At 43.2% G+C, this 27,482-nt stretch overlaps 1 protein-coding gene across 48 annotated transcripts in view; it reads right to left on the bottom strand.

Moving 5' to 3' along the window:
* The window catches only part of CELF4 (CUGBP Elav-like family member 4), a 700,143-nt gene that overhangs the window by 52,858 nt on the left and 619,803 nt on the right, over positions 1-27,482 (bottom strand). For 30 of the 48 annotated variants that reach the window (XM_075726713.1, XM_075726739.1, XM_075726712.1 and 27 more), the window contains 2 exons: positions 26,353-26,432; positions 10,013-10,156 (listed from right to left, as the gene is read on the bottom strand). In XM_075726713.1, coding sequence (XP_075582828.1) covers positions 10,013-10,156; positions 26,353-26,432 — 224 coding nt within the window. The remainder of the gene's footprint in view (positions 1-10,012; positions 10,157-26,352; positions 26,433-27,482) is intronic. The other 18 variants (XM_075726720.1, XM_075726742.1, XM_075726715.1 and 15 more) reach the window with 1 other exon arrangement.

Genomic DNA, 27,482 nt, shown 5'->3' with positions numbered 1-27,482 from the left:
CTTAATTTTATTTTTTTTCCAAAAGTGTTCAAAATGCTGCTTCTTTTAGGGTACCTACAAAAGGCAGAAATGAGGAACCTGGGCTATATTTTCAGGCATTTAAGGGTAAAAATTTTGGAGCAAGAGGGTGGTGAATGGTTATGCTTGCTGGAATTGCTTCTTATATTAAAACCAGACTTTGCTATCATTATTTCACGCTTTGAACCTAGCACAGTGTTGTTGCAGTTCATGTGTAGAGTATGGCTGCAGTGGGCTTGTAAATGCTCCTGGCATGAAGGAGAAGGCAGCTTGGATGAAACTGCCTTCTGTCCCCTTCTCTGGAGTTGTACAAAGAGCCAGATGAGGTACGTCTGAGTCCATATCCAACCCTAGCTAGTGACTGGTGGTGAATACTTAGAGAAAGTGCGGGGCAAGGAGGATAAACAGAGAGCAAAACCTCACACTGTTCATTCCCCAGCCTCTGGTAATGCATGACTTGATGGTAATAGTGGAGAAGGAAACTGGTTTTCTGTAGTGACTTTAGATGTGACTCATGTCTTTGCTATCTCCAGAATTAGAGTACCTCTATTTTGCTGCTCTCTGTGATTTCACACTGTCTCCAATCAGGAAATCACCCTCTGATGTTGTTTAAGCACACAGGACACCCCTCTCAGCATTAAACAGAATTCAAAAGTCATGGCAAGGAATAGACTGTTCCCTACTGTTCAGTTTAATATTGAAATATCAGCTAAATTAGCTGTTCATATACATACACACGAAAACAAATCCTTGAAATCACTACGCTCCTTCAGATGCTGAAACTTTCCTTGCTGCCATCTGTGAAGAGATAAAAGTAAAGGATGCTCTGCCACTGACCTGCTGTATAACTGTGCACAAGTTGTGTAAACTTGCCTTGGTTTCTCCAGCGATAAAATGGGACACAGGATACCTGCCTCCCCATGTAGGAGTGCCTTCAGATCCACAGATGAAAAGTGCTGTACTAGAGTTGAGTACTATTATTTTTTGTAGCCTAACACAGATTGGTGGCAAGGTGGTGGCTTTCCCTTTGATTGTTAATTACCCTTTTTATTATAACCTGCATAAGGCACTTTCACATTTTAATTAGTGATATCTTGTTCTTTATAATTACTGATGGAGTGATTAGACAATCTTTTCTATTACAGCGCAATGCTGATTCCCCTTTAAGGAGTACATTTATTTCTAGATATCATTTGATTTTATTCTCCAGAGGAGGCACAGAACAGGTGATTTTAATAAGTGTGCCAATGAAGTGAATGAGGAAGATGGAATCCATCCATCTTTAACACTGGATTGACTCCAGCACTGGGTGTGCTGACCCATATCTCATATTTTGGACTGATGATCTTAGAGATCCTTTCCAACCTTAATAATTCCTAGTTTTTACTTTCATTAAAAATAATCCAGCCACCAAGCCAGGAAACACGAAATTGCTACTCTACCCTTAATTGGTTTAGTGGTGGACTTGGTAGTGTTAGGTTAATGGTTGGACTGGATGATCTTAAAGGTCTTTTCCAACCTAAACGATTCCATGATTTTATGATTCTAATCATTCCAATCCCTTACCTGGCTCTCAGCAGATATTTTTTGGACCTTTGTTCCCAACCATTTAAAAGAAAAGTGTTAATCCTTTTTTCATTTGTCTTTCACCTGTGTTGCAAAAGAAACAGGGTTCTATCCAAAAGATACCACATTGCCAGTGGTAGTACAAATTGTGCTGCTCCAAAGACAATGTCCATTTTGCATGCAGCAGAGCTAGGCAATCACTTGTGACATTATTTATGGCTTATGCAACTTCTTCTCCTGCTTATGGATGTGTCTAAGTCATCCAGAGTTAATTCCGCAATGGCAGGTGCTCCTCCTGGTTTGCAAACCAAGTAACCTGAGTGTGCAGCTTCTTGTGTATTCAGAGGGCTTATAAATTTGCACTGGAAGATGAATGTTTATAGAATATACCTTGGCTACATGCATGCTCCTTTTTCAGCATAATATCATTCATGCATTTCTGTCACAGACCTTCAGAAAGAAGGTATTTTCTCTCTCCTTATGAGAAGAACTAGATGATCCTAATCTGCTGATTAGTGCTGAACGTGCAGGGTCTGCAGCCTAAAGCCTGGTGGGTTTCAGTGAAACTTGCTTAAAACAGGGCATACTCCCACACAGACTGAATTAGGAGCTTGAGGAGCAAAGAGATTAAATTCAGCTTAGGGTGAAAAAGGTAATGCAGTAAATAAAGGCCCTAGCCTGTGATTCGGGAAACTATGTTCAGTTACTTCTGCTACAGCAGGCATCCTGCAGAGAGTGGCCACCCCATTTCTGTTATACTCAGTGCTCTGGGGATACCAGAGATGCCCTGGAGACCTGGAATGCCTGCCACCCCAGCATGGTGAAATGAGCTGGAGCACTGTACTTCATGACCCAGAGGACATACACCTCGCTGCAGCCTTCAGAGCCAGCCCATGGGTTAAACCAGGGTCTTCACCAGAGCTGGAAGGATTATAGCATTCCATACCTGAACACAGCCATGTACCCCAGCTAACTGTCTTTGCTTCCTTGGATAGAGGGGGGACCCTGACCATGTTCCAACCATGTCTGAATATCTCAAACCTTGGCATCACTCCTGCCACCCTTCTGCTGTCACGTTTCCTGTTCATTCCCTTCCCTCTCTGGTCAGAGGTGCTCAGGGGTAAAGGTTAAGGGGAAAGAGGAGGGGCGTCCTTCCCAGCCCAATATCTGATGGTCACAGCCTGGCTGAGTACAGCGGCATTGTGGGGGTGGGAGGACAGTCATCTTGAAAGAAGCTGACAGCATAGCTCACAGTGGCTCCAGGGAAATTTACAAAAGGAGGGCAAGTCCTGTAAGGGTCACCATTCTCCCTTATAAAACCTCTGAAGCTCTCCTGAGTGAGCTCAAATAAAAGTCACCCCACTCCTTCCCCAGCTGCCCCTGAAGACAAATGTCCCATCCACTCTCCTTTCACTTTGAAAGAGGCCCAGTGTATGGTCCCAGTTAATAAAGATGTAGAAAGTGAGGCACTGACCCCACCAGAGGAAAATCAATAGCAGCAGGGCCCCTGGGTGTTGTGTACTTTAAAATATGCCATTTGAAATGCAGATTTTCCCTGCCTGGGCTGGGGCCACAGAGCACTAATCAGAAAGGCAGCAGCCTTATTATCTCAGACTGATTCAAGGAGACGGAGAGGAGCTTTTCCCTTCCTCGGCTGAAAGGACATATTTCCTTTTGCTTCTCTTACTTCCTTGGCATGGCCTTTGCCTCAGCATTTAGAGCTTTTCCTCATCTGATTTTGTAGATTTGCTCCCTCTTTCCTCCAGCCTGGTCTTTATTATTGCTCAAATATTTATCTTCTGAGGAGACCAGGAGATGCTACCAAACTGGTTCATGCCCATGGAAAACAACTGAAGAGCTATGAGTCTGCAGTCCCCATCCCAAGGCTTGAGAACTGGTAAGGTCATCCAAAACATGGGGAGGGGTTGTAGTGATGGCTGGTCAACAGAGAGAGATGGGAGGATTCATCTCACACACACTTTTGCTACCTCAAGTTGAGGTGGCTAAACTTCAGCCAGCTCTGTCATCAGTGGGTGGATAGACACCTCCAGGGGTTTATCCATCCTAGCCTAGCATGGGAGATTAAGACAAAAACCAGCAACGGATGAAGTTTTGCCACACAGCTGAGCTGAAGCAAGAGCTTGCCAATGCACATGTCCCTCTCCATGTCTTGCTGCTACCTTTGCACCAGCATAGGTGCACACCTGATGCTGCCAAGCAGGAACACCACTAGCACAGCGTTAAATACGCAACACAGACACATGGCTCTTACTGCTGGTTTTCCTCCCAGAAGTGGCTCCCTGCGTGGTCAAGGTCAGTCTAGTGGCATGGGGTGAGGACGTGTGGCCAGAGGTGGAGCTGGGAATGGGATGGCTGCCTCTGGCGTCAGGTGACTGTTAGACTACAACTGCATTCAATGAAAGGAAATGTTAGCCTTTTCTTACAGGAGAAACAGATGCACGGAGAGATGAAATGACTTAGCGAAGGCCAAAAATTCCTGCTAGAAATAGGACAAGGGTGCTGCAGCCTGCCTTCCCCAGCATCCAAAAGAAATACACGTGAAATGGAAGAAGGGGAAGAGGAGATAGAAGATTATTTCTGATGCTTTCTTTCTGAAATAGCATGATCATTGCCCTTGGAGAAGTCTTACTTTGAAAGGCCTGATAACCTTCTCATGTTTTCAGTGTTATTTTCTATTCTTGTCTCTGAACCACATGATGTTTTGTTTGACTTTTCATATTCTTCATTCAGTGATAATAATAAAAGTAATAACAGAATCCCACGCTTCCCACCTCTAACAATCTATAGAAACACTTAGCTAGTTAATCTTCATGGTATCCCTGTGACAGAAAGAGCTAAGCAAAATGATCAATCAAGCAGTAAGAGGACTCATAAATGATAAAAACATGGAATTGACAAATTCACATCTGTTTTACCTAACTGGCCATTGGGAAATAAAAACAAAAACATCTCCCAAGACTTCAAACAAACAGAAGATATTCTGAAAAAAAATCAGAATGGTCTTTCAGACATTTTTTAATGTCTTCTTGGAAACAGAAATCTCTGCTTTGAAAATAAATTGAAAATTTAATTAAGATTTAAAAAAACCTAAACAAATGTGCAACACTGGATTCATGTGTCTTAGTGTCTTTCCGAAGCCTGATACACAATGGTTTGGATTTCTAACTTCCTGAGAACTGAGAAAAAAACCCAAAACCTAAAAAAAAAAAAATGTATATAGAGCCCAAATCTGAGTGTTCATTATTTCTGAATTGCCAGGGAGCTGACAATCAGAAATATAGGATTAGCCCTGCTACAATGTACCATGGTTTCAGAATGGCTTCCTCTTCTGGAATGAATCAGAACAAGTGATTTGTGTAACAGGCAGTATTTACCCAATATACTGTCCCTTTTTGTTCATTTAAATAACTATTATATGCAGAAGATAGTCTATATTCAGTAAGTTTTCCCTGATTTCATAGGGCTAGCCAAATTTTTTTAAGTATCTTTCCAAAATAATTTCACAGTATGAATTGAATAAATATTGGAAGAAACGATTCTTCCCTTCAGCACTACCTCAGATCATTTAGTAGAAGTACCCTTTCATCTCCACAAGAGCTGGGACAGGGAGGCAGACGGGGGCACCTAGGCTTTTATGGTCAGCATGGTAGTCACAGCTGCCTTGACTTCCCAAGGTGACCACTTCTGATGATGACTGAGATCTGTGCTGTGCTGGATGTTCCCAGATTTGCTGCAGTTATTGTCTGCAGTTCAGGAACTGCAGCCGTTTGTACTTTTTCAGAGTGAGGGGAGCTGGGATTTACTGATGGGAAAGGACTTGCTCCAGGCCGGAGCGCAAATGTTGCCATTGCCTATGTTACCCCTGGCCCCATCTGTCCATTTTTACTTACTAACTCTATGCCTGTCCCCTGCTGCAGGATGCAATTCATTCCATGGCTGAAATTCAGCCAAGAGACTGTGGCTAACACTCCCACCCCATTTTTTATGCAAACTTGATTTATGACTTTGATCTTATTTTAAATAATTTAAAAATTAAATAATTTATACAGTATCGGTCACTTTCCAAGGCTTCTTCCTTTGTTCTTGCTTTGCTTTTCTGCATTTTCCCATTTTCCCAACCCTTTTCAATCTGTGCACGTTTCCTTTTCTGCATGGTGGGGCAGCAGTGACATGAGACAGCCGCTAACTACTTGCCACTTTCTTCAAAGAAAGAAGACCTGCAAGAACTTTTGACATTGTTGTTTATTTGGACCAGGACTATACTACCACCATTCATGGTCTGTTTTGATTTTTACTGATCATGACTTTGGGCTTGGTCACCCCACCGCCTACCAGGGTCTAAGAAGGTGTGCTGTGCTGCTCTGGGCAGGAGTGTGTCTCTGCATGTTCATTCACTGGCAGCAAATCAAAGGTAGTGCCTCCTAGCATCAGCTTCCTTCTCTCCAGGCTGAGTTCAGACCTATACCTCAAGTTGGCCTTAACTAAGACTGTGGAAACAGCTATCAATACCCAGCTGTTGTGGATCCACAGTACAACAAAAAGGGCTGGTGCCCTATATATGTGAACTAAAATAAATAATTACCCCATGAAAGGGGAACCTAAATGAATATGGGAAGATATTACTGAAAAGAAAAAACCCTGAAACAAGTTAGTATAGGGGCTCTGGGAGCTTTAGGGAGCCATGAAACCTGCTTTGTCTTGAGCTGCATACAAAAGAGGTGAAGTGGATCTGATATGATTTCTGTGTCACTGAAACAGCACACAGTTAGTGCCAAGCTTTGCCTGGTCTGCTTGCAGGTGGTACATAAGGAGGGGAAGCAAAAAACACACACAGAGGAGAAACTCCTTTGCTTCCTGATTTTTTTGCCTCTGGAGCTGAGGCCATATGGCTGCTGAACCCAAGGACTAGTTGCTTAGCTGATGTGAGGCTGTTGCTGCTACCAGGGTTAAAGTTGCTTAAGCTGAGGTTGAGTGGCTTAGCAGCGGGCAGCAGCAGGGGGTAACCTGTGACATGGCCATTTGCTGAGCTGCAAAGGAAGTAACTTAAAGAGGATCTGGGGCCCAAAGCAGTCCTGGTGGCAACACTAGTGGCTATCAGTCAAAAACTTATGGACTGAGACCCTCGCCGCCTCTCCCCAGTGGGGTGCTGCTTGGTCTGTGAATCCACAGCTACCCACTAATCCCTCAAAACAGCTGCACCATGTGGGTTTCTGTTGCACTGGCCACCTTCATACAGGGACACCTTTTTGCAGGAGCTAATGCAGTCCTGGTGATGTGCATGATTCCTCTCTGGGTGAGATTCAGCAAGAAACCGCTGCCTAGGGGCCTTGGCAACCTCCTCCATGGGGACAGACCATTAGAAAGTATTGATTAACCAGCTCTCATGGGATTGCTTGGGAACTCTTACATGGAGACATCAGTCAAGCGTGGACTGCAGTGGGATAGCTGGGAGAACAGGTTACTAGTACAAATCAGAGCACCTAGTATCTCATGCTAGTCCTGTCCTTAATACTAAGCACTGAGGCAGTTCTTAAATTTGTGTTACCACCATGCCCCTGTGTGAAAACCCATAGAGAGACAGCACACGAAAGAGCCGTGTCCCTGCGGGAGAAGGGAAAATAAATAGATCTGATCATCAGCTTTATTTGTACATGGGGAAATGAGACCAGGTGGTCAAATGATTCACCCAAAGTCACACGAGTTGCTGGTGGCAGTGGCATCAGCTGTCAAAGCTGTCCTGCTTTTGCGTTTTCACTGTTTCACCTTCCCTCCTCTTGACTTGCCTTAGCTCTTCAACTTCATGTCGGGCTGAATAAAACTGCCCCCCCTTTCCCTCTCCCCCTATCGATCCCTCCATCTCCTGCTCACATTTACGAGGTGCCAATCACCCTGATATCTAAAAGCCAGCAGTCCGAGGTGGATTAATCAGGACCGAGGGAACGTCACGCAGCCTCTGCGCTCCCTTCCTTCCCTTTTGTGTGAGACTGTGAGATGAAGCAGATAGGGAGAGACACAGATAGGGCCGCTGATTGAGAGACAGCATCTGAGCATGCTCTGGGTGTACAGGCGCCACATGGAAATGTGATCCCATCATTTAGACAGCTCTGAAGTCCCCAGGGTAATTGGTGTCACCAGCTTGTCATATCCAATGGGTCAAGATCTAAAACTTATTCTTTTCCCCTTATTAGCATATTTACTAGGAAAAAAAAGAGAATGGGTCCAATTCTGCTTTCACAGAAATCAACAGGAAAAATATTCATTGGTTTCAAGTGGAGCAGGAGCAGACTCAGGAATTGTTTTCACTCTTCCTTCAGCAATATATCCTCACTCAAGCACCTACCCTCATAATGTCCTGTATTATCTGGTGAGAAATAGATAGAGGGAACTTTTGTAGTGTAAAGGTGCAGACTGCATCCTCTTTTATATGAGTATAAACCTAGGCTGGCAATTAGAAGAATTACTCTAGATTAAAAATTATGCAAGAAGAGTTTTTGGACCAAAGCATCAGGATGGTGTGTCTTTACCACCTCTCCAGCTGCCTGAAAAATGCCTGTAGCATAATACTGGAGCCACATCTCCTGCCTGACAGCCTCCGCAGACGTTTGTCCCAGCTGGCCATGGGTTTCCTCCTGTTAATTCCTCTAGTACACGGGGGCACAGACACTGCATCCTGCTGCCAGGCTGCTGGCCACTGACCTGGGCTCAGCTGTGATTTACTGTCTCTTTTCCTCTCCTGCAGCTTTCCCTGGCCAGGAGGACAGTTAAACACAGACAGACAGGGGAGGGGACAGCTCTTCTATCATGTGAGGAGGGGAGCAGGGAACAAAGGAAGAGACAAAGATTGTCTTTGACTGGGAATAAAAATGAAGAGGGCAAAATGGAAGGAAAAATGGAATTTGGCTAGTGGAGTGAGAATAAAAAAAGTCCAGAGCAGCAACAGGGTGTGCAGCTGGGAGGAGAGGGGGAACTTCTGTGGAGCTCTTCAGCACGTCCTCATGACTCTACCATAGCTCCTGCAAGGTTTAGGCAGCGTTTTACCAAGTGTTCAATGAGGCACAGGACACTCAGTAGAGGACAGAAATTTCTAGGCCCTCAAGCTGAAACAAGAACATGTGGATGTGATGGGAAATCCATGGTGCCAATGCATGAGAAGGAAATAGTGAGGGAAGAAAGCAGAGCCTAGCAGTCAGTGTGCTGGAGGGAGTACGGGTACGCTGGACTCTGATTCCTGAGTTGAACCTGTGTTACTTAAGGCAAGGCATTTGGGCTCTCTCATTCAGGAAGATGTTACTCTGGAAAATGGGATTAATGTTACTTCCCTCCCGTAGACAAATCTAGCACAGCGTATACGAGGGCCACATTTTACCACTAAACGAATGAAGCACCTAGATGCACTGTCACTGCCTGCAAATGTTCCTGTTTCGTCTGCTCCAGAGAATGCAGCCAAAGTCACCTGGTAGTATTGTGTCTGCCTGCTGCAGTATCTCCTCTACCTTCCTCTGAAATATCTGGCAGAGACCAAGGTACCTGAACCTGATCTTGTCTTGCAGGTCCTTGTTAATTGTAGCCTGAGGAAAGTAGTTTTGCCAGAGGCATCCATTTCAAGGCTTGGTCAGGAGCCCTGCTCCCTGTACAGTCATACTGTCTCATGGGCCCAGGGTCCAGGTTTGGTGTATAAGTAAGATGCCTGAAGTTAGACACTGCAACACTACTTTAAATAGCTGGTACTTTTCCCCAGTGTGCTTAAATCATACTGTTTTGGGGAGCCAGGACTGTATGTGTGCATATGTCTGCTTGTCCATTTTAGTATTTTGTAGCATGTTTTCATGAATCTAAAAGCACTTCTCTCTACAGCTGCCATTTTATCCTGTGGTCCCTCCAAAGGTACTCACAATGATGCATGGTGTAGCAGGGGCCTGGCCAAATGGAGCAAAGAGCCATCTCCCTCATTCAGCTCAGTCTGCATGGCCTGGCAGCAGAGATGGCCAGAAAGGTATTTGTGACCTCACAAGCCTTTGGTACCAGGTGGTGCTGACATGGGACAGAGAACTAGGATAAGCTGAATTAAGGACTATTTTATGCAAATCCTCAAAGGCTAGTTGTGTTTGTATTTGACAGGAATGGCTTAGACCCCACAGGTAGTGTCTTGCATGGGTGCATACATGATCATAGTTTGGTTACTGCTAGAAGCAAGTATTGCACCTCTGAGGCTTGCCTGGGAGATGCCCTCACCTACCCCTGATGGCATGGCTCAGTTTGCTCCCACAGTGTTAACTGATTTAATGGAGAAATCACTGGTTCCTTCTCTGCTCTTGTCATTTGTTCCTCTGCTCACATGTGCTTTTCTGTCATTCTAGGTGCTATCCTCATTCCTGTGAACATACATAGAGCCAGTGTCTATACTTACTGCCTGTGCATAGGCGCCATATGCTCCAAACTGGATGGCCATGGGGTTGAACATGCCCATTTGTCCTGCCATTTGCTGCATGCGTCTCATTGTACGCTCCTTGTCTGTATCTGCAAACTTCACCACCAGGCTTGAAGAGGCTCCCTGAAGGATATGAAACAAAAGGAGACACATGAGGGAATTAGCCAGGTCCACACTGGCTCATGCAATCCATACATCCAACACAGATTTGGTAGCATGGGATCCAGCTGACACTGATTTTTCCCATGCAACCTCTCAGGCCTTTTGATTGGACCTTTGCAAGAGGCTGAGAGGGTCAGGAAGGCATGCAAGGACCCTGGAGGGTGAATGACTGAGGCCAACAGCCTGGTTCCTAGTTTCTTCCAAAATTCAAACTTCCAGGCTGTCATTAGTGTTCTCTCTGCAAAAGTTGTTGCCTTATTCTTTCAACATATAGACAACCTTCCGGCCCAGCAGGTTGTCCTCATCAGAGGACAGAGGTCTGGACTCAGTGCAGCAAAATGTAGGAGCTTTTTCTGCATTAATGTGGTGATTTGTGAATGTGCAGGATTTGTGAACTGATTTATTTTTATGGAATGTGTTAGCTCTGTGCATGCCAGACTCCCTGAATCACCCTTTCACACTGCCTTGCCTTGTAACCCCCATGTCCAGTGAGAAATCCATGCCCAGCCTTGGATTCAGAGACAGGATTCCGTATGGTGAGCAGAGTGTATGTCTCATGATGAAGCAGCATCTCTTCAGTACTGTTAAACTAAGGGAGCAAAACCAGTACTTGATGGATCTGAGTTTCCTCTTCATGAAGAAAACAGGAAGTAGGAAATAGAGGCTACCACAAAAAAGCTCACTTTTAACATTACACTTTTCTAGGAAAGCTTTACAACGTTTGGGTCATGTCTGCAGTCAACACCAGTGCAGAACTACAGATGATCATCAGAGCTGGCTGCAGAAGTCTATGAAAAATGCAGAGCTTTTGGGAATGAAAGAAATCCCTCTCCTCCCTAAAGTGAGATGGAAAGTCAGTAACTGCTATTCTTAAATTTCTGACAGGGGGGCAGAGATGGAAAGAGATAGATCTGCTTAGGAAGGAAGGCACTGATATTTTTTTGACTGGTTCCAAGGACGTCCTAACTTCATGGGCTGGTTTATTCCCCACAGTGTGGTCTCCCCAGGGGAAGAAGGGCGCAGGGGAGGGGGTTTCTGGCAGCAGCCCCGATAGCTGGCAGATAGTTTCCTTGGGAGCTGGGCTGCCACCGAGCCTGGGGAGATGGGCAGGTGATCTGTCAGGAGACTGACAAAGAACAGCTGAAATCATCTCACTCCCATGGTACGCTTCCCTTTTGACACACTGGTATTCGCTGATGGAAATACAGTCAGTGGGGAAATTGCCAGCTCAGCCTCTGGCTGCAGCAGTAGAGGAAGACCAGCTCTGTGCCAGAGGAGCTGGGCTGTTGTGGGGCCCTTGTTTTTCTAGCAGAGATGGGATTGCCTGGGATTGCTCAGGGGGAGTGTTATTAACTGGCTTACACACACCCCTATGTACCTGTAATGAGAAAAAAATAGTCTCAGTGAAAGCAGAGTTGCTCTGCTACAGATTGGGAATAGTGTAGTAAACCACAACTATGGACATACATATATAAGTCCAAGCTATGCATATTCAATAGCCTCTCCAGATCCTCAGTTATGAATAAAGACTTGAGGAATTAACATGCTAACTACCGCCCCCCCCCCCTCAACATCTAAGGCCACACAATGAGCGATATTCCCCTGGATTAGCAGCCTGTTCTGAAGGAAGTGATTTTCATTGGCAAAGAATCTTTCTTTTTGACCTGTTGGTCTCTTTCTAATAAAACTATAACCCATTCAAACAATGTGGTGAAAAGCAAGGTGTTGAAAGAAGTGCTTCAGGAAAACAAAAGGATGGAGAGATGAACGCTTTTTTCAAGGGTGGAGAGCAGTCCTCAGAAATTATTATGAGCGGAAAACAGAAAGGGGGGGAGGGGGAGAGAAAAATCTAGCCAAAATTCCCCTGCATTTCTTCTCAAGGCTGGGTGACTGTTCATTTTTTTAAATCACATGATGTAGTTATTGATCCTTCCCCAAATCACAGTCTTAATTGAAGCTCATCGACAAATGAATATTTTAATGCATACATTTCCTGCTAATTATCACCTGGACCAGTCCTTAATTAGATTTCAACACTCATTTAATTAACCCTGATTCAAGAGACTGTTTGGTAACCTGCATCTAATGATTTAAACCTATTTGCAGCTGTGTTGGAGAGAGGCAGTGGTCCACAGCAGATTGGGCTGTTCAGAGCTGCTGTTGTGATTTGCAGAGCACAGGCTGCAGCATGGTGGGTACAATGCAGGATAGAGGACTTTGAAACTGAATAAGGTGAATAAGTATTCATCTCTGCAAATGGGTTTTGAAGATGTGACCTGCTCTAGTTAGCAGGACAGAAAAGTGTAAATAAGTTGGTGTCTTCCTCCTTCCTCTTTTCTTTCTATCTCTATTTTCCCTGGAAGTCTTAGGGCCAGACAACTGTCTCAGGAAACTTCTGATGCCTCACAATGTTGAAAACCAAACTATTATTGCAGATGCCATCATGAAAATGTGGGTAACCTCTACATGAAGTTCTTGCCCCTGGAGTGTTCTTCCCTCCTGATGTGAGTTGTAGTGACTGCACAGCAGCTGTTTGACCCAATGGGATCCAAGATTAACTCTTACAAGATATTTTTCTGGGTTGCTTTGTCTCAGCAGAACTTCGGGCCTCTTTGAACATCACTGTAATATACACAGGGCAGAAAGGCCATTGGCAAATAGAAGCAAATAAGAGTACACACTACAAAGAAAGGGGAGAAAAAGGAGGGTTTTTTAAGAGTGCTCTGCAAGGGGATGCGCATGTAAGTGGTTAAAGATATGTAGACAGTAGGGATGCTGCATTGATCTTAAGTATGAAGATTGACCTTGGGATTGATGCTTTCTGTGTGTGGTTCCTCATGCGCAGCTCTTTCACGTGGTCCAAAGGAAATCAGGCAGTAAACTCTTATCAGATCACACAGTGCAGGATTTTTAGCAGAGGAGCCAAACAGTGCTGTTCATCTAGTGCAGCACAAGACTACTTTCTACTCCAGTGACTCCTGCTAATCCACTGGATAACATTAGAAATGATCCAGAATGGGCCAGATTTTCCATCGGGTAAAAACTGCAGAGCACTTTATCTGGACTATTTATTGCTGCCACAAGCAGTTAAACCATGGTGTAAATCAGCCATTGTCTGCTGACAAAGGCAATAGGTCCTGTCTGCTCAGTCATTTATTAGTAATACATAATCTCCCTCTTGCTCTCTCTGGTTGTTGGACTGGACCTCATATTTCGCCAGCCCCCAAGAGAGTTACAGTGGGTAAGTCAATAATGTTTGAAATGTGCCTTGAGGTCTGTGTGTTAATTCTGCATTTTACTGAGGGCTTACCTGTTTATTTCTCTACCCTGCAGAACCACAGTCAAAAGAGACTATCATGAAAGTGAGAATTCCTGCTGGTGCCTCTGCAATAGGCTACTTGGAATTGGCATTTATCTCCTTTTCCATTAAATCAACCTCCTTTTTCAAGTGCTTTGATATCTACTGATGAAAAGAATAATACAAGGGCTAAGTATTATGATGCTTTCCCTATTCTCTCTTGGGCCAGCAAGTCTACTTAATATGACTATCTTGCTTCCCGTCCCCTTCCTGTGTGTGGTAATGAATTGCTCCCCTTAGTCAGCAGAGTCAGATGCTCTCTAGGCTGGCAGGGCGATGGAAATGATGGAGGAAAAATCACTCTGCACCACACTCACTTTGTAATCCCTAATCAGAGTCCTCTGTGGGAAAAACTAATTTCCCAGCCTGTCTTGACGTGTGAAATAAAGTCATTCTTGAAAACAGGAGCTTGACAGGTCGCTTGTGAAATTTCATATTCAACTAAAAATAAAATATCCATCCATTGATATTTCATTTAAAGGCAGAGGAAAACAAATATTTTGCCTGGTTGTTGGGACTGTTTCCCATTAGTTATGGCCTTCTAAATGGAGTGTATATAAAAATTAAGCAAAACCTTTTCAGGAGACCAAATAATATGGCATGGCATTAGGGAAAGTTGCTTCTTCTTAGAACAATATTCATAGGAAAAGTTCTGTGAAGATGTTTCTTTGCAGAATATATGCCTGAATTTTCTTTTTCTGTCAGCCCTATAAGTCTACCCTGACTCAGCAGGTTACCAATCTCTACAGATGGTTAGATATCTTTTTCTTCCAAAACTGATGAATATGGGCCTAATTGACCAAAGCCATTAAATCATGTTTCACTTTAAGCTTAAGTGAATGTCCTGTTGGAGGTAAGCATACACTTAAGTACCCTACTGCAAGGGTGTCTCTCTCATACAGGTGAACTTTTATGTCTTGGTTAACTCAAAAAGAGCCAGTTAAAAGTCCTGGGCCAAAAATATGAAAAAAAGGCTTGTTACATTAAAGTTCCAGTGACTAAAGCTCTTGAGTATAAGAGATCTGAATGTGCAGATCCTACTAGAGTACCTTCCAAAATGTCAGCTGTGCACACCAGCTAAGAAGCTTAAATGAATAAGTGCTGCCAGATACTTCTCATCTAGGCAAGCAGACTACCTTCCTAAGTGTCACCATGTGAATGGGGTTGCTTGTGTTGGAAATATTGCCTTAGCCCTCCCTTTGCAACTGCAAAGCAGAGCTGGGAGGATGCTGACCTTCAGCAAACCACTCAGGGTAATATTTCCATGTGAGGATCCTTGATGTTAGGGCCCAAAAGCCAAAGGGCAATTTCTTTGCTCTGGCCTCTGTCAGATCAGGCCATTTGGTATGATGCCTCCTAAGTTTGAAAACAAAACCAATTTTTTTTTTGGAGATGCCTGTGTAGTTCTACTGAAAATAGGGCTGCTGAATTAGCCAGTGGGGGCTTGACCCCAAGGTGGGATTTTAGACAAGCAAAGTGAAACTACAGTCCAATTAAAACTGTAGAGCAGAGGGAATTTTAGCTAGGTAGAAATGTAATTACCCATGCTGGAAGATGGCCAGAAGACCAGGACTAACAGCCCTCCCTTCTTGTGAAAAATGTTATGTACTCAGGGCTTCAATTTAATGTCTCATCTGAAAGATGAGTAGGACGGCAGTCACTAGGAGTGATTTCCACTGTAGAGTTCTGAGAGCTGGTTTAGACACATTTGAGACAAGAATGACAGAGACGGAGCGGGGAAGGGAGGCATTCATCCAGGGCTGGAGTGACAGACCTTTTGATAATGTGGCTCCCTCGGTAGAGGGGATTCTTCATGCAATGACTAGGCAGAGAGAGTTGCTGCAGGTACTTCCCTTCACAGGTCTCTGGAGCCGTAATTTATTTGGAGTGGAAGCTTGATTTAGGTTTTACTTGCCCATACACTACTTAGCAGGTGTCTGAACTAAAGTTATTGCTTTCTACAGGGCAACAGAATCATTGACTCCTGGTGGCACTGTACCCAATTCTAATTAGAAAGAACTCGATATATAACCTGGGTATTAGTATGCCCCTCAAATCAAAGCCAGATATCCAAACAACCTAAACTTCAAAGCAGAGTTCTTCAAGCATCTCTATGTTTTTCAGCTCAGTCTGTGGATGATAAAAGTCCTCACAGAATCATTTGCCTTCCTTAATGCATTATGAAATAGAAAGTGTTGTTATACCTGTAGATTGGAAATTCTTACCCCCTATTTAGGAATATGAAAGTAATAAATAATTCTTTTTTGTCTATTTGAAGAAAAACCTAAAATCCAGAATTCAAAAGAAAATGTTATAGGTTTCCCTTTCCCAATCAGAGTAACATGGTTTGGAAGATAAAGTATGTTTAGTTCTGTATTTACTACAAAATATACTGTCCCTGAAAATATTCTTACAGCAACAAATGATGACTTGATGTAAATTTTTTATAAATTATTATTACTATTAAGAAAATTTTTGGTAGCTGCAGCACAGAGCCCCATGAAAGCTAGTATCTAATGATGTCTCCTTCTAGCTAAATAGGCAAGGATGAAAATAGAAGAAGTGGAATAATTCCAGAGCCATAAAGTGAATTGTCTATTGTCACAGCAATGCAGCATCACAACCAGGTATGGAGCCCCTGATGCTTTGGGAGTTCCACTCTTCCTTGGTAGTTCAGGATGAGCACATGAACAGCCTAAGATGACTTGGAAAGAAACAGATGTTGAGGAAGGGCTGGCAAGCTGCGCATATACATTTCAACCATGCATGTGACATAAAAGAGTATTTCAGCACCACTGAGCTGCAAACACGCTGCACATGACTGGGCATCCCAGATCACTGTCATGCTGTATGACTCTGGGCTATCGTGGTGTAAAGCATGTTGCTTGACTGGGATAGTAAGAAGAATTTGCATTTTTTTCAGCATATTTAAACTGAAGATCTCCAAGCACTGTACAACCACAAGGTCATTAATTGATAAATGATTCTGCTTGCAGGGATGTATCACTTTTGCTTTACTGTGGTGAAACAGGTGGTCAACTGAAGCTATGAGATTGTGTAAACTCAGTGAAGCTCTGCTGGTTTTGGTGGAACAAGAAGTTGGTTTATGCTGAAGGATCCGCCCTTACTGCATTCCACTCCACCAAGACTCAAGTGTGTCCTCTTGCTGCTTGGTGAGACTTCACAACCACTATTCCTGAGTGCCACACAGACCATTGGGGGAAGTCAGGCATATTCCTCTACCTGATTTCACTTGCCAGGGGACAGCTGAGGCACATTGGTGTCTGGTAGGATGCTTCTCATTTGTGAATTTGTGTGGACTTCAATTGAGGGTCTTATCTGAAAGTTATTGTTTTGATCTAAATACAGCTTTGCCCTTTAAAAATTAATTTTGATCTTTGCAAAATCCATTTGGGTAATAGCTACTGAATGACTTAATGCCAGCTATGTTTTGGATAGGGATAGCATTCGACCAATTACTAAGGTCTTTCTGTTTTCCTTACAAGAATATGTGTTATCAATGCAGACCACACACCTGAGCAGGGCTGGGAAGGAGTGGATTAAAGGGAAACAAGCAGAAGCTTCCAGAGTGATTTAATGTTGATTCAGAGCCCACTGAAATCAAAGGGAAGACCCCACTGATATAAATGAGGTTTGGAGCAAAAGAAAGAGGAAGGGAAAAGGGGGAGAGAAAGCAAGCCCCAAAAAGCAAGGGGAGAGGTAAAGACCTAATGCTGACATCTTCATTCCTCTCTGCACTGAGAAGAGCACATCCTTATTAGAGGAAGGTGGTGATGCCTGGCGGAGCTCCCTCCAGTAGGCTTTGAACACCCTTGCTAGAAAAGGAGCATTTTATGCTTCCGAGGCTGGAGGCTTATCAATGTCTCTGATATACCAGAAAGGTCAGTGCTTGCAAATTATTTTAGCCCTCACAAGTCCTAATCTTATACAGATGAGACAAGTGCTGAGGGCAGCGAGCCTCACAGGAGCTGCTGCTAGCACCAGGACTTGGGCAATGCTCAGCAGTGGTGTGGTCCTGCTCCTGCCTTCCCTCAACCACCTCCGTGGCTGTTGATTTGTTCCCAACTCCCCCTGGACCAGTAAAGAGATGTTATGGTGCCAAATAAATCCTTTTGTCTAAAGTAAGGCCATGCGGCTCATGAGCAGTTATCCCTCTTATCCTACTTGGAGGCAATGAATGCTGCAGTTTGGAGGGATCAAGGAAGCCTGGGGAAGATGGCGAGTGAAGCCTGTCATGTCCCATGGGTCTCTTTGCTCTCCTGCCAGAGCCTGCATGGCTACGGACATGTGACTAGAGAAGTAAAGGCCATCTTTGGCTCCAGTATGATTCATACCCCCTTGTCAGGCAGCCAGGCTGCCTGGATTTCTATTCTGGGACCCAGAAACATGTGACTTATTAGTTCAATTATGGAACAAGGCGGGAGACAAGGAACACGGTCCTATGTTTTGGGTTTGGGTTTTTTTTTTTTAATAGAAGGAATTAAGGGAAATTATGGTAACACTGGGAAACTGTTGGCCCAAAGGTTGTAGAATCAGTTGGCTTTGTGGCAACAGTGGGGTGGAATGGTCTATGAGCCTTAGTCCCCCTCCAGCTAGAACCCCCTGCCCAAAGGAAAGCAAGGCTGAGCTATTAAGAGCTATTAGATTTTGATGGAAGAAATGACTGAAAATTAACATCTAGGTATTACATATCCATTGCTGCTTTCATCCCAAAGGACAGCACATGACTTTATAAATGGTGTTTAGGTAGCATACTTAGAAAAATCATTCATTACTAGAAGGAGGGCCAGGCCTGCTCCTGGTGAGTTATGAATGCGTTCCTGTTGTATTATTATTTTTTAATAGAAGGAATGGGTGTGCTGTGCCTTGCCCTGAGTTAAACAAGCCAGTCTCTGTGTTACACAAAGATGCTGCATGGAGTGCATCTTCTTTAAAGAGCAGAAGATCAACAGTGAAGGGAAAAAAATGGGTCTGAGTTGGCATCTCCATTCTCTTCCATCAGCTTCTCCAGTATCTACAGTGTAAAACGAGGCCTCAGCCTTCTGCATTAATTTGAGCAGATGGACTTGTGTTGATGATACCCAACTCCACCCTAGACTTTGTGACTTTGGGTGAGTAACTTTAGGGTAAATTCAGCTGTAAGGCATGAAGAGCACTTAGATATTGGACTCTCATCAACTTTCACCTGGAATTACATTTGAAAATCCCCCCTTTATATTTCTGTGTTCATGTAAAGCTAAAGTCTAATGACTTTCACATTTCCTATTTACCCTGGCAGCCTGAGGGGGTCAGTGACTCTCTCTGTCTCTACTGACTGTCACAAGGCAGCTTTTATTAACTGAGGACTTGAGCCCATGCTGGCATCTAAATGACAGTAAATTTTGTTGGTTAATTGATAGTCTGGCTCATGGTCTGTTTATTTGTTATCCATTTGTATTATGGGTTTGTCTAAGGTTCTGTTTGTGTTACTTGGGTATTTTCAAGATGCTCTTGGGAAGTGAGGTGGTGGACTGGTGGCTTCAAGTTTGACCATCTTAATTCTATGTTTTCCAGGTTTAAGTAAATATTAAGATTTAGATGGTGAAGTATCCACTCATTATTACTTCTCTGCTGGGACCAGGAACAAGAATTGCTGTGACTTTGGCTATGAACTGGCTAAATATACTGATTAATTGTGTATAAGACCAGTTCATTCCCAGACATGGTATTGTCGCTTCTTTTGTTTATCTCTTGTGCCTTGTCTCTTAGAGGGACATTCAGATGACCTAATTGCAGCCATTTTGGGTTATCTATTCTAAACCATCAATTACTTAACACAGACAGATGTCTCTCTGAGGGGCTAGGCTCTCTCCATCAACTGTAAGAGAAGAGTAGATGATAGGACTACAGATGACCCTGCAGTTTTATACTTTGACCAACACTTTGATGTCATTCAGCCAGGTCAACACTGGCCTTTAGTTGGTAAGCTGCTGAGTGTGGGAACTTTTGTATAAGAGGTTTGTATGGTGCTTAGCACACAGCAATTCCATGTAAGACCAGCAATAACCACATTTCCAACAGTAGTACTCTGAGAAGAAATCTGCTAAAGTTTCTAAGAGATTGAAGAGCATATTCCTGTTGAGGTGAGACCTGCAAACATGAAACTGTGGCTCCACACACCCGGCTCACAGATTTGGTTGATGTCCTGAAGATGTGTTTTTCTGGAAGTGGAATATGCTACAAGTTTTGAACTGCAGTCGAACTCTCCCAACTTTGTGGAAATGACAAATCCTCCTTCCAAGCACTAAAGGTTGCCATGAGCCTGAAGGGAGAAGGGGATTGTGCAGCTGGATGTGTGTGCATATTTGTGAAGAAGGGAGGAGAGATGAGGAAAGTTTCTCCTATGAAAGAAATTATCCAATTTGAAGCAAGTCCCTCATGGGAAGAGCTGTGACAGAGGCTGCTCTGTTCCTGTTAATTTTCACAGTGCAGCTGTCAGCGGGTCTGTAAATAGTACTGCGCGAAGCCAACACTTCCTATCCACACATCAACCATTCAATTAACAGAAGAACAGAAGAAGGAAATAAAGTGCACCACAGCCTTCTATCACAGCTTTGATGTTTCCCAGCAATTTATGAAAGTGTACACAAATCTAATTACAAGCCCCACTGCTTCCCATTTACATGGAGCTCCTCAAGTTCAGAGCTGTTTATATCAAAATAATTGTTAAAAATACCTCAGCTGATCTACGGTATTGTGGCCCCCCACTCACCGGAGCCGCCACGCTGCTCCTCCCAGGGAGTTTCTGCAGACTCAGCGCTTTGGTGCCAGCGTGCATGCAAAATAACAGCTGCTCCCCTGCTGTTCTGCAAGTGAAGCGCCCGGGCTACAACTTCATCATGTGCTCAAAGGCCTGTTTTCCTTCTTTCCTCCACCTGCTCAGAGCTCCTTCTGCAGACTCTCACTGCTTTCCCTTCCACCCGTAATTCACCTAAATATTCCTCTGCTGTGTTGACAGGGGTTGAGAACAGCTGCTTGGCCAGTTTCTGTAATAGGACTGTGTCTGCAGGCAACTTCACAGTGCTTTGCAAAGTTGTAACTGCACTGTAGGAATGCACAGCAATAACAGTAACAGTCATAAACATGAACTGGGGTTGGTTTCTTTGATGGGGTGCCTGAGCATCCAAAGCCAGAAAGATGGGAACCGGTGCCCCGTTTGCCATGAGTCTGAAAGGGGGCCATTGCACATGACATATTGACAATGGCATTTGTTTCTCAAGGCAATTTTTTTATAATCTCATATTTAAGTCACTCTCATTTGGTAAACTAAATAGGTGAAAAATTCCTCTAGCTTAATTAATGGCAATCTCTTACAGTATGAAAGGGTAGATAGTACATTTATAAGGCAAGAAGAGAATCCTTTCCTCCGATTATTAGTTGTGTTTGGTTGGGAATTTTGGTGCCATAGGTGGACTTCCAAGGAACATGGTAGGTGGAGGCTGAAAGTCAACCTTGTTCAAGGTGTTGTGCCATTCATATTTTCTTGATTAATAAAAAAATAATAAATACAACAATTAGAGATCTAATCAGTCTGTCGCTTAACAACACTGAGCAATAATCGCATAAGTTGATATAGGTGTTCCTGAGCAGAGATTTGGAGTTGTTTTTATCATTTGTGTTGATAACAGCTGCACAGAAAAATGTTGAAATGAAAGGCCTCAAGTTAACAAAGTTTTGGGTTGCAGTACTTTTTTTTTTTTGAAGTTCAACTAAGTTGAATCTTTCTCTGAAAGGCAGACATCTGTTCAGTGCTTGTATCCAAATCTCACATTTTCCTTTCTTTTCACAAAACCAGGGATTCCATCTGAAAAAGTAATTTTCAAGGAAGATGTTCAGTCAGGCATAGATAGACTTGGGATGCTATTAACTGGACACAGAAGTAATGCTGTGGTTTGACCAAGTTTTTCTACAGTAAAACAAAACTTGGCCCGTGTGATGAGGAAAGCCACCTTACAGGGTTCTGGAAGTCTTAATGGCCTTAAATTCATTAATTAAAGAAAGATACAGAAGGAACATAGTGCTGACAGTCAGTGTGTTAGGCAATTTCACAGTACACCTAATGGATGAGGAGTCAGAGGACTCAGATGTGGGATGCCTGGTTTCTGAATCCCAAATTGCTTTAGCTGGGCAGCAGACACCCAGAATAGGATTCAGCTTCCCTTGCATTGGACATGAAGTCAGGTGTCCACTCTAAGCTGCTTACTCCTTGCACACTCAGTGAGGAGGTCAGAGGCCTGCATGGTTCAGTCAGGCAATCTTAAAGTACATGTCCGAGGTATGTGGAAGGACTCACCATTGGAAGAGATGTTAAATCAATAGTTTTAATATCTGACTTGTAGGTTGCTAATGTCAGTTGGTATAGTCACCCTAGATCTCTAGCTCCAGCAAGATCACTGTGGCAGCGACAAGTGCAGCAGAAGGATTTCAGGGTGGCAAGGGTATATCAGTGGTGAGCAAAGGCAATTGTAGACTCTGAGACATCTTCAGGAAACAAGGGTTTTTAGCTTTTGTTTTTAATCAGTAGGGATCCTTTTTCATCCTAAGTTGCACTTCAGGTGAAGAACCACTATTTTGGAACTGACAGATCATAGGAATCTGACAGGTAAAACTAGCTAAAAAGCACACTTCTATTTGGGTTTTGGTTTGACAGGTTTCAAAATCTGTTTCTCGAAAATAAAATTCCTCCAGAGGAATCTATTTCTCTCTATTGATTATAATAGAAACTTAGATGACAAACACTTAGATGACAACCTTAGATATAGTTCCTTAGCTTCTGGATGTCTCAAATTAGGTGAGATGAGTCCCGTCTCAGGTATTCAGTCTAATGCGGTTATGGAGATCTCCATTATAATTAATGAAAGGGACAGGGATGCCCAGAAGGTGATTTAGCCCATCCTAGCACAGATAGATAAAGGGAAGAACGCACAAATCTCTAGAAATCTCTCTGTCTCCCTCTCTCCTTTCTGTAGGAATCCTAGAAGATGTTTAGAATAGTTTACAAACTTCTAGAATGTTAAAGCTTTATCAAAGGAATCACACTTTTCATTTCTCACCTCTAGGAAGAAAATGTAGATAGCAGTACTTTTTTACCCCTTCCAGTAATTAACTCATAACAAAAGAAATCCTGAGGTACTATGGTGGCTGAGATGGTGAAAAAAGAGCAACAGTAGCATAGCTTTTAACCACGTGTACTTTCTGAGTAGGATAAAGGCTGCTGTGATTTAGGTATGTGCAATGAAGTGTGGAGGAGATTTTATTCTGCGTGGGTGGATGGACAAGGCCATATCTTAGATGTGTTAGATGTGTTGTGCAGAATGACTCTTCAACATTTGGCTGTCACCCGGATATGAAGACGTGGAGAGAATGAGAAAACCAAGCTGAAGATGACACCTAGGTAGGAGCATAACTGACAGCTAGGATGATAATGTTGTCCACAGTGATTGAGAATGGAGGCGGAGGAGAGAGGAGACAGAGTTTAGGAGGAAAAGTTCAAGAGCTCTGTTTTATACATATTGAGCTTGATCTGGCAGTTAGACATCCACTAGGAGGTGCTGGAAAGACAGGCCAACATTTTTGTTTGGACAGGAGTCAATCATGCAGTAGAGAAGTTAGATCTACAAGCTGCCACTATAGAAATAGTAGCTGAATTTGTGTTGGTGGATAAAGCTGCTAGGGACAAAGCTTGGATGTGGAATGGAAGAGAATCAAGTGTTTAGGCCCCCACATGGATGGGAGAGACAGGAGGAGACAGAGTAACCAAAGCTAAAATTACAGGGCATATAATTATTATAAATACATTATAAACACATGCAAAAGTACATGAAAATTATGATCTCTCATAAAGGAGGACATGGAGGTTGAGTAAAACACTACTGTAAAGCTGATGAGTTGATAGGCAATATGATTTAAAAAAATTCCAAAAAGGTCTCTTGGCAGGTAGATACAGAAGGAACTTTGGGCCTGCTCAGAAGTAAGGGATTTTGGGAAAGTTCTTTCTGAAAGCAACTCATTGTGTGAAAATTGGAAAGCTGCAGACCTGTTTGGTGGGCCCTTAGGAGAAAGAAGTGCCTTGCATAGAGAAGTGGGCTTGTGACGGATGGTGGTCAGGCACCAGTCCAAGGAAAGGTTAATAAAAAAAACCAGAAAAAAACTTTCATAAAAGAAAGTTGCCTTTTGAAACTATTAGGCAACATATGTTGTGTGAACAGGAAGTCACAGTAGAGCAATAATCCTGACAGCTGTGGAGAAACAGGAGTCTGCCGCAGGAACGAATGGCTCGAGACCTGACAAGAATGATGATGGATGCCCCGTTGGTAGTACACGAGGACAAGGCAAGAGACATTTAAATTGGCTGAACCACAGGAACAACTTTGAGTTGGCATCACAGCCGAACAAATGAGGCCAGTCCTAAATGGTGAGAGAAATAGGAGGGGGGCACTTAAGGAAGATGGCAGCAATGCACCGCTGCTTTCCAAGGACGAGGGCTACATCGCCATCTCACCACGAGGTGGCTGCATTTCTCTGTGAACATCCAAGCTCTGAAAGAAGCTGTACACCCTGAAGCACCATGAAAATGAGCATGGGAACAGAGATCACTTGCAGGATTTGGCCCATCTCGTTTAAAGCACCTTAAGCATTTTGAGGCCCTGTGGGAAAACCACTATGTGCTCCATGTCTTGATCAAGTGGCGGTCACTCAACAGGTCCTCACTAGTTTGCTGAGCCATGGTAACTTCCATGTGCCTGCTCATACCTCATAGCTCATGTAAGATACGAGGCAATGCTACATAACTTAGCTTACAATAAAGAGGATGAAAGTAATTTTCTACTTGTTTTTCCTGTGAACTAAGAGTAGGTATGTGGACTGCTGCTGAGGGTCAGCCAGTTCATGGAAACTTGTCAAGCCATGGAAACTTAATTGTGAATCTGGGATGTACATCTAGTAAGGGTTAAACTCTGATGCTTTTTCAGATGCCCAGATCTGGTTATTCAGGAACATTTCTGGAACAGGTATTTGAGTCAAATAAACCAACAGAAAAAATGGTCCCATAAAAAAGTGACTCATGAAATGGCCAAATTCTTGATTGTTTTGCACATCCTAAGTTCAGTTGACATCAGCAGGATGGAACAGAAATTTGGTCCCAAGTGGTCAAGAGATGAGTATTTTTTCTTATCTAAAGTGTGCTGAAAATAGGAAGGATAAGGGCTGGGGAAGGACAAGGATATTTTGTGTATAGTAGATCTAGATAAAATCTTCAGCTCTCCTTGGATTTTGTCTGGTTTTCTCCCACCTTTCACCTCTGCCACCCGAGTTTGCAAGCTTTTTGGGACAGGAACTGACTTTTTATGACACCTTTTTGTGGTACCACACCCTGTGGAACTGCAGTTCCTGATGTCAGTTTATACACATTATCACTTTGGGTCAAAGTTTAAAAGAAAGTAATTAAAAGTACCTCTTTGACCCATCTCACGAAAGATGCCCATAATATTTCACTATGGGAAGTCAGCATCAAGCCCAGCATCTGGTTTTGTTAGAAGGAATCTGTTAGGAAAAGACCCCTAAAAGTATTGTAATACTTCAAAAAATTGAGACCCCCATCTGCAAGGAGATTTTTTTCAATACTGTCACTGGTAAACATGTACTATTTTTAATCTAATTTGTGTAAGATGGGGTTCCAAAAAATGAGAACCTGATGCTTTGCTACTTTTAGAAACCTTTTCTCCTGTAAAGAATTTCCATTTTTGTCCTTGAAAATACCTGGACACAATCTGCCAGACCCACTTTAAACACTTATTTGGATAAATTAATGGATTTACATTAGAGTCTCTTACTGAAAGGGAGATTTTACACTCTTAAATATCTTTTATTGAGCTTCCTGCAACCTTTCCAAATTGTCGGCATGCATCTTAGCCTTTCATGATTTACACTGTGAATAATTAGTAATAAAAATAATATGCTATTATAATAAACTAAACCATGTTGGACCAGATTGTCCTTCCTTGCTAACAGTAGAATGCCTTACATTTCTCTGGGTCTGTGTGGTGGGTTACAAATATCATTTTGCAGAGAAAATACCTTTCCATTTCTACTTTCCTGAACTATCAGGCTTGAAACCCCACGTTACTAGATATTTATGCAAGTAGAACAATCCCTCAAATGCTTCCTGGAAGATTCAGTAATTGATCTATCTTTCAAAAGTTGGATGTAGGGGACCACATTTATGCCTAGGTAGGCACTTCTGTAGTAGCAGTGAGAGGTGCCCATTGCTGTGTGATTTCTCTCTAGCTTCTAGTGCCATCTCTGCTGAATGCTGGCAAAAAGTTCTTTGTCCTTCACTTAGAGGCAGGGACTCTTTGGGGAGGGAAAACAAAGAAGCCCTCAGACACAAGTTTTTGCTTGATTCATCCCTCTGAAACCTGAAAGGCTACACTCATGGTGAGTTTTACTCAAAGTTTTTGGCATCTGTGAACCATATGGGTTTTTTTTCAGGTCATCAAAACTGCTGGTGACAGAACACAGCACCCTCTGGTGTTCTGTGCCTATGCAAAATGACAGTGTCATCCTGGCCTTTACACTGATGAGTTAAGCACACTCAAGGTCCTGCATGCCCGAGCTGTTATCCATTCTTCCCAGAAGATGAGTGGCAGAGCATAGATAAATCATTCCTCCTCCTCAATCAGGCCACAGGGCAGGAAAGGCTGGACTGATCCTCACTTGCTCGTGCTACAGAGCTACTCACCGGCATTGTCTGGCTGCCATGCAAGGCATTGATGGCTGCTTGGGCCTCCGCATGTGAAGAGTATTTCACAAATGCACACCCTGGAAGATAAAAAAAAACATAAGAAAGGTTGCATTGGTACCATGAAAGTCAATCTAGCTGAGTATCCTGTCCTCAGAACTGGCCAATAAAGAAAGTAGTGGAGAAAATATAACAAGCAAACATGTTCCTGGTTATCCTTTCCCACACTCCAGTCATCAGCAGCCTGAGGACCTTTTGAGGCAAAGCCACATCCAGAATCTCCACACTCCTTGTAATGGGCACTGACCGACACAGACTTAGCAAGTACTTTTTGAATCTACTTATCTTTTGACCTCCACAGTTTCCAATGGCAGTGTTGCACAATTTTACAATTTATTTGGTGTAAATTTTATTTGTACTGGATGTAATGTTAATGCTCCTCTCTGGGGTTATGAGAAACAGTAGAAGTGCATAAAATTTGTCAGAAAGCTATACATACTTGTTACAAGCAACAACAGGCCAACTATACAGAAGGAATTCAGTTTACTCCAAGCCCACAACGTACCTATCATATCAGTGTCTGGTAGAGCTCCATGACAGACTGCTCAGAGCTTGTCTTGGCTCCAAACAGCCTTGGTCTGACAAAGAATAAGATAGCTTCTGATGAAGAAGCTGGGATGAGACAGATCCACATGTGATGATTGCCATCTTGCCATCACCAACATTTGAACCTTAGGCTTCCACCATGAGCTGCAGAGCCAGTGGCTGTGTAGGTGTTTTATTCTGGACATTACAAAAATGTAGGCAGTGCTTCGCTGGCCTGCATTGCCATGTGAGAAATCTCTCATTGAACTCTTACATAAGGTTTTAGGGCAGAAAGGTGCATTTATGAATATGTGCTACAGTGCAGAAATGATCAACACTTCAAAGGGTCATGTAAGAGTAGGGGAAAGTATTGCTAACACACTTAGCTACAAGCAAACTGACTCAGAGAGAGGAAGAGTAATTTCCATATACTAAGATGGTTTTTGGAACACATTGGGAGAGATCTGAGAAGCTCTGGCTTCTATCCCCTTCTATTAGTACCAAAGACTTTTGAGCTTTTAATCAATTTGCAAAGCCTTAGCTCT

The sequence above is a fragment of the Pelecanus crispus genome, chromosome Z (genome assembly GCF_030463565.1).
Source record: "Pelecanus crispus isolate bPelCri1 chromosome Z, bPelCri1.pri, whole genome shotgun sequence".
Taxonomy (NCBI): domain Eukaryota; kingdom Metazoa; phylum Chordata; class Aves; order Pelecaniformes; family Pelecanidae; genus Pelecanus; species Pelecanus crispus.
The sequence above is the reverse complement of the archived record's forward strand: the minus strand, read 5'-3'. Positions and strand labels throughout refer to the sequence as shown.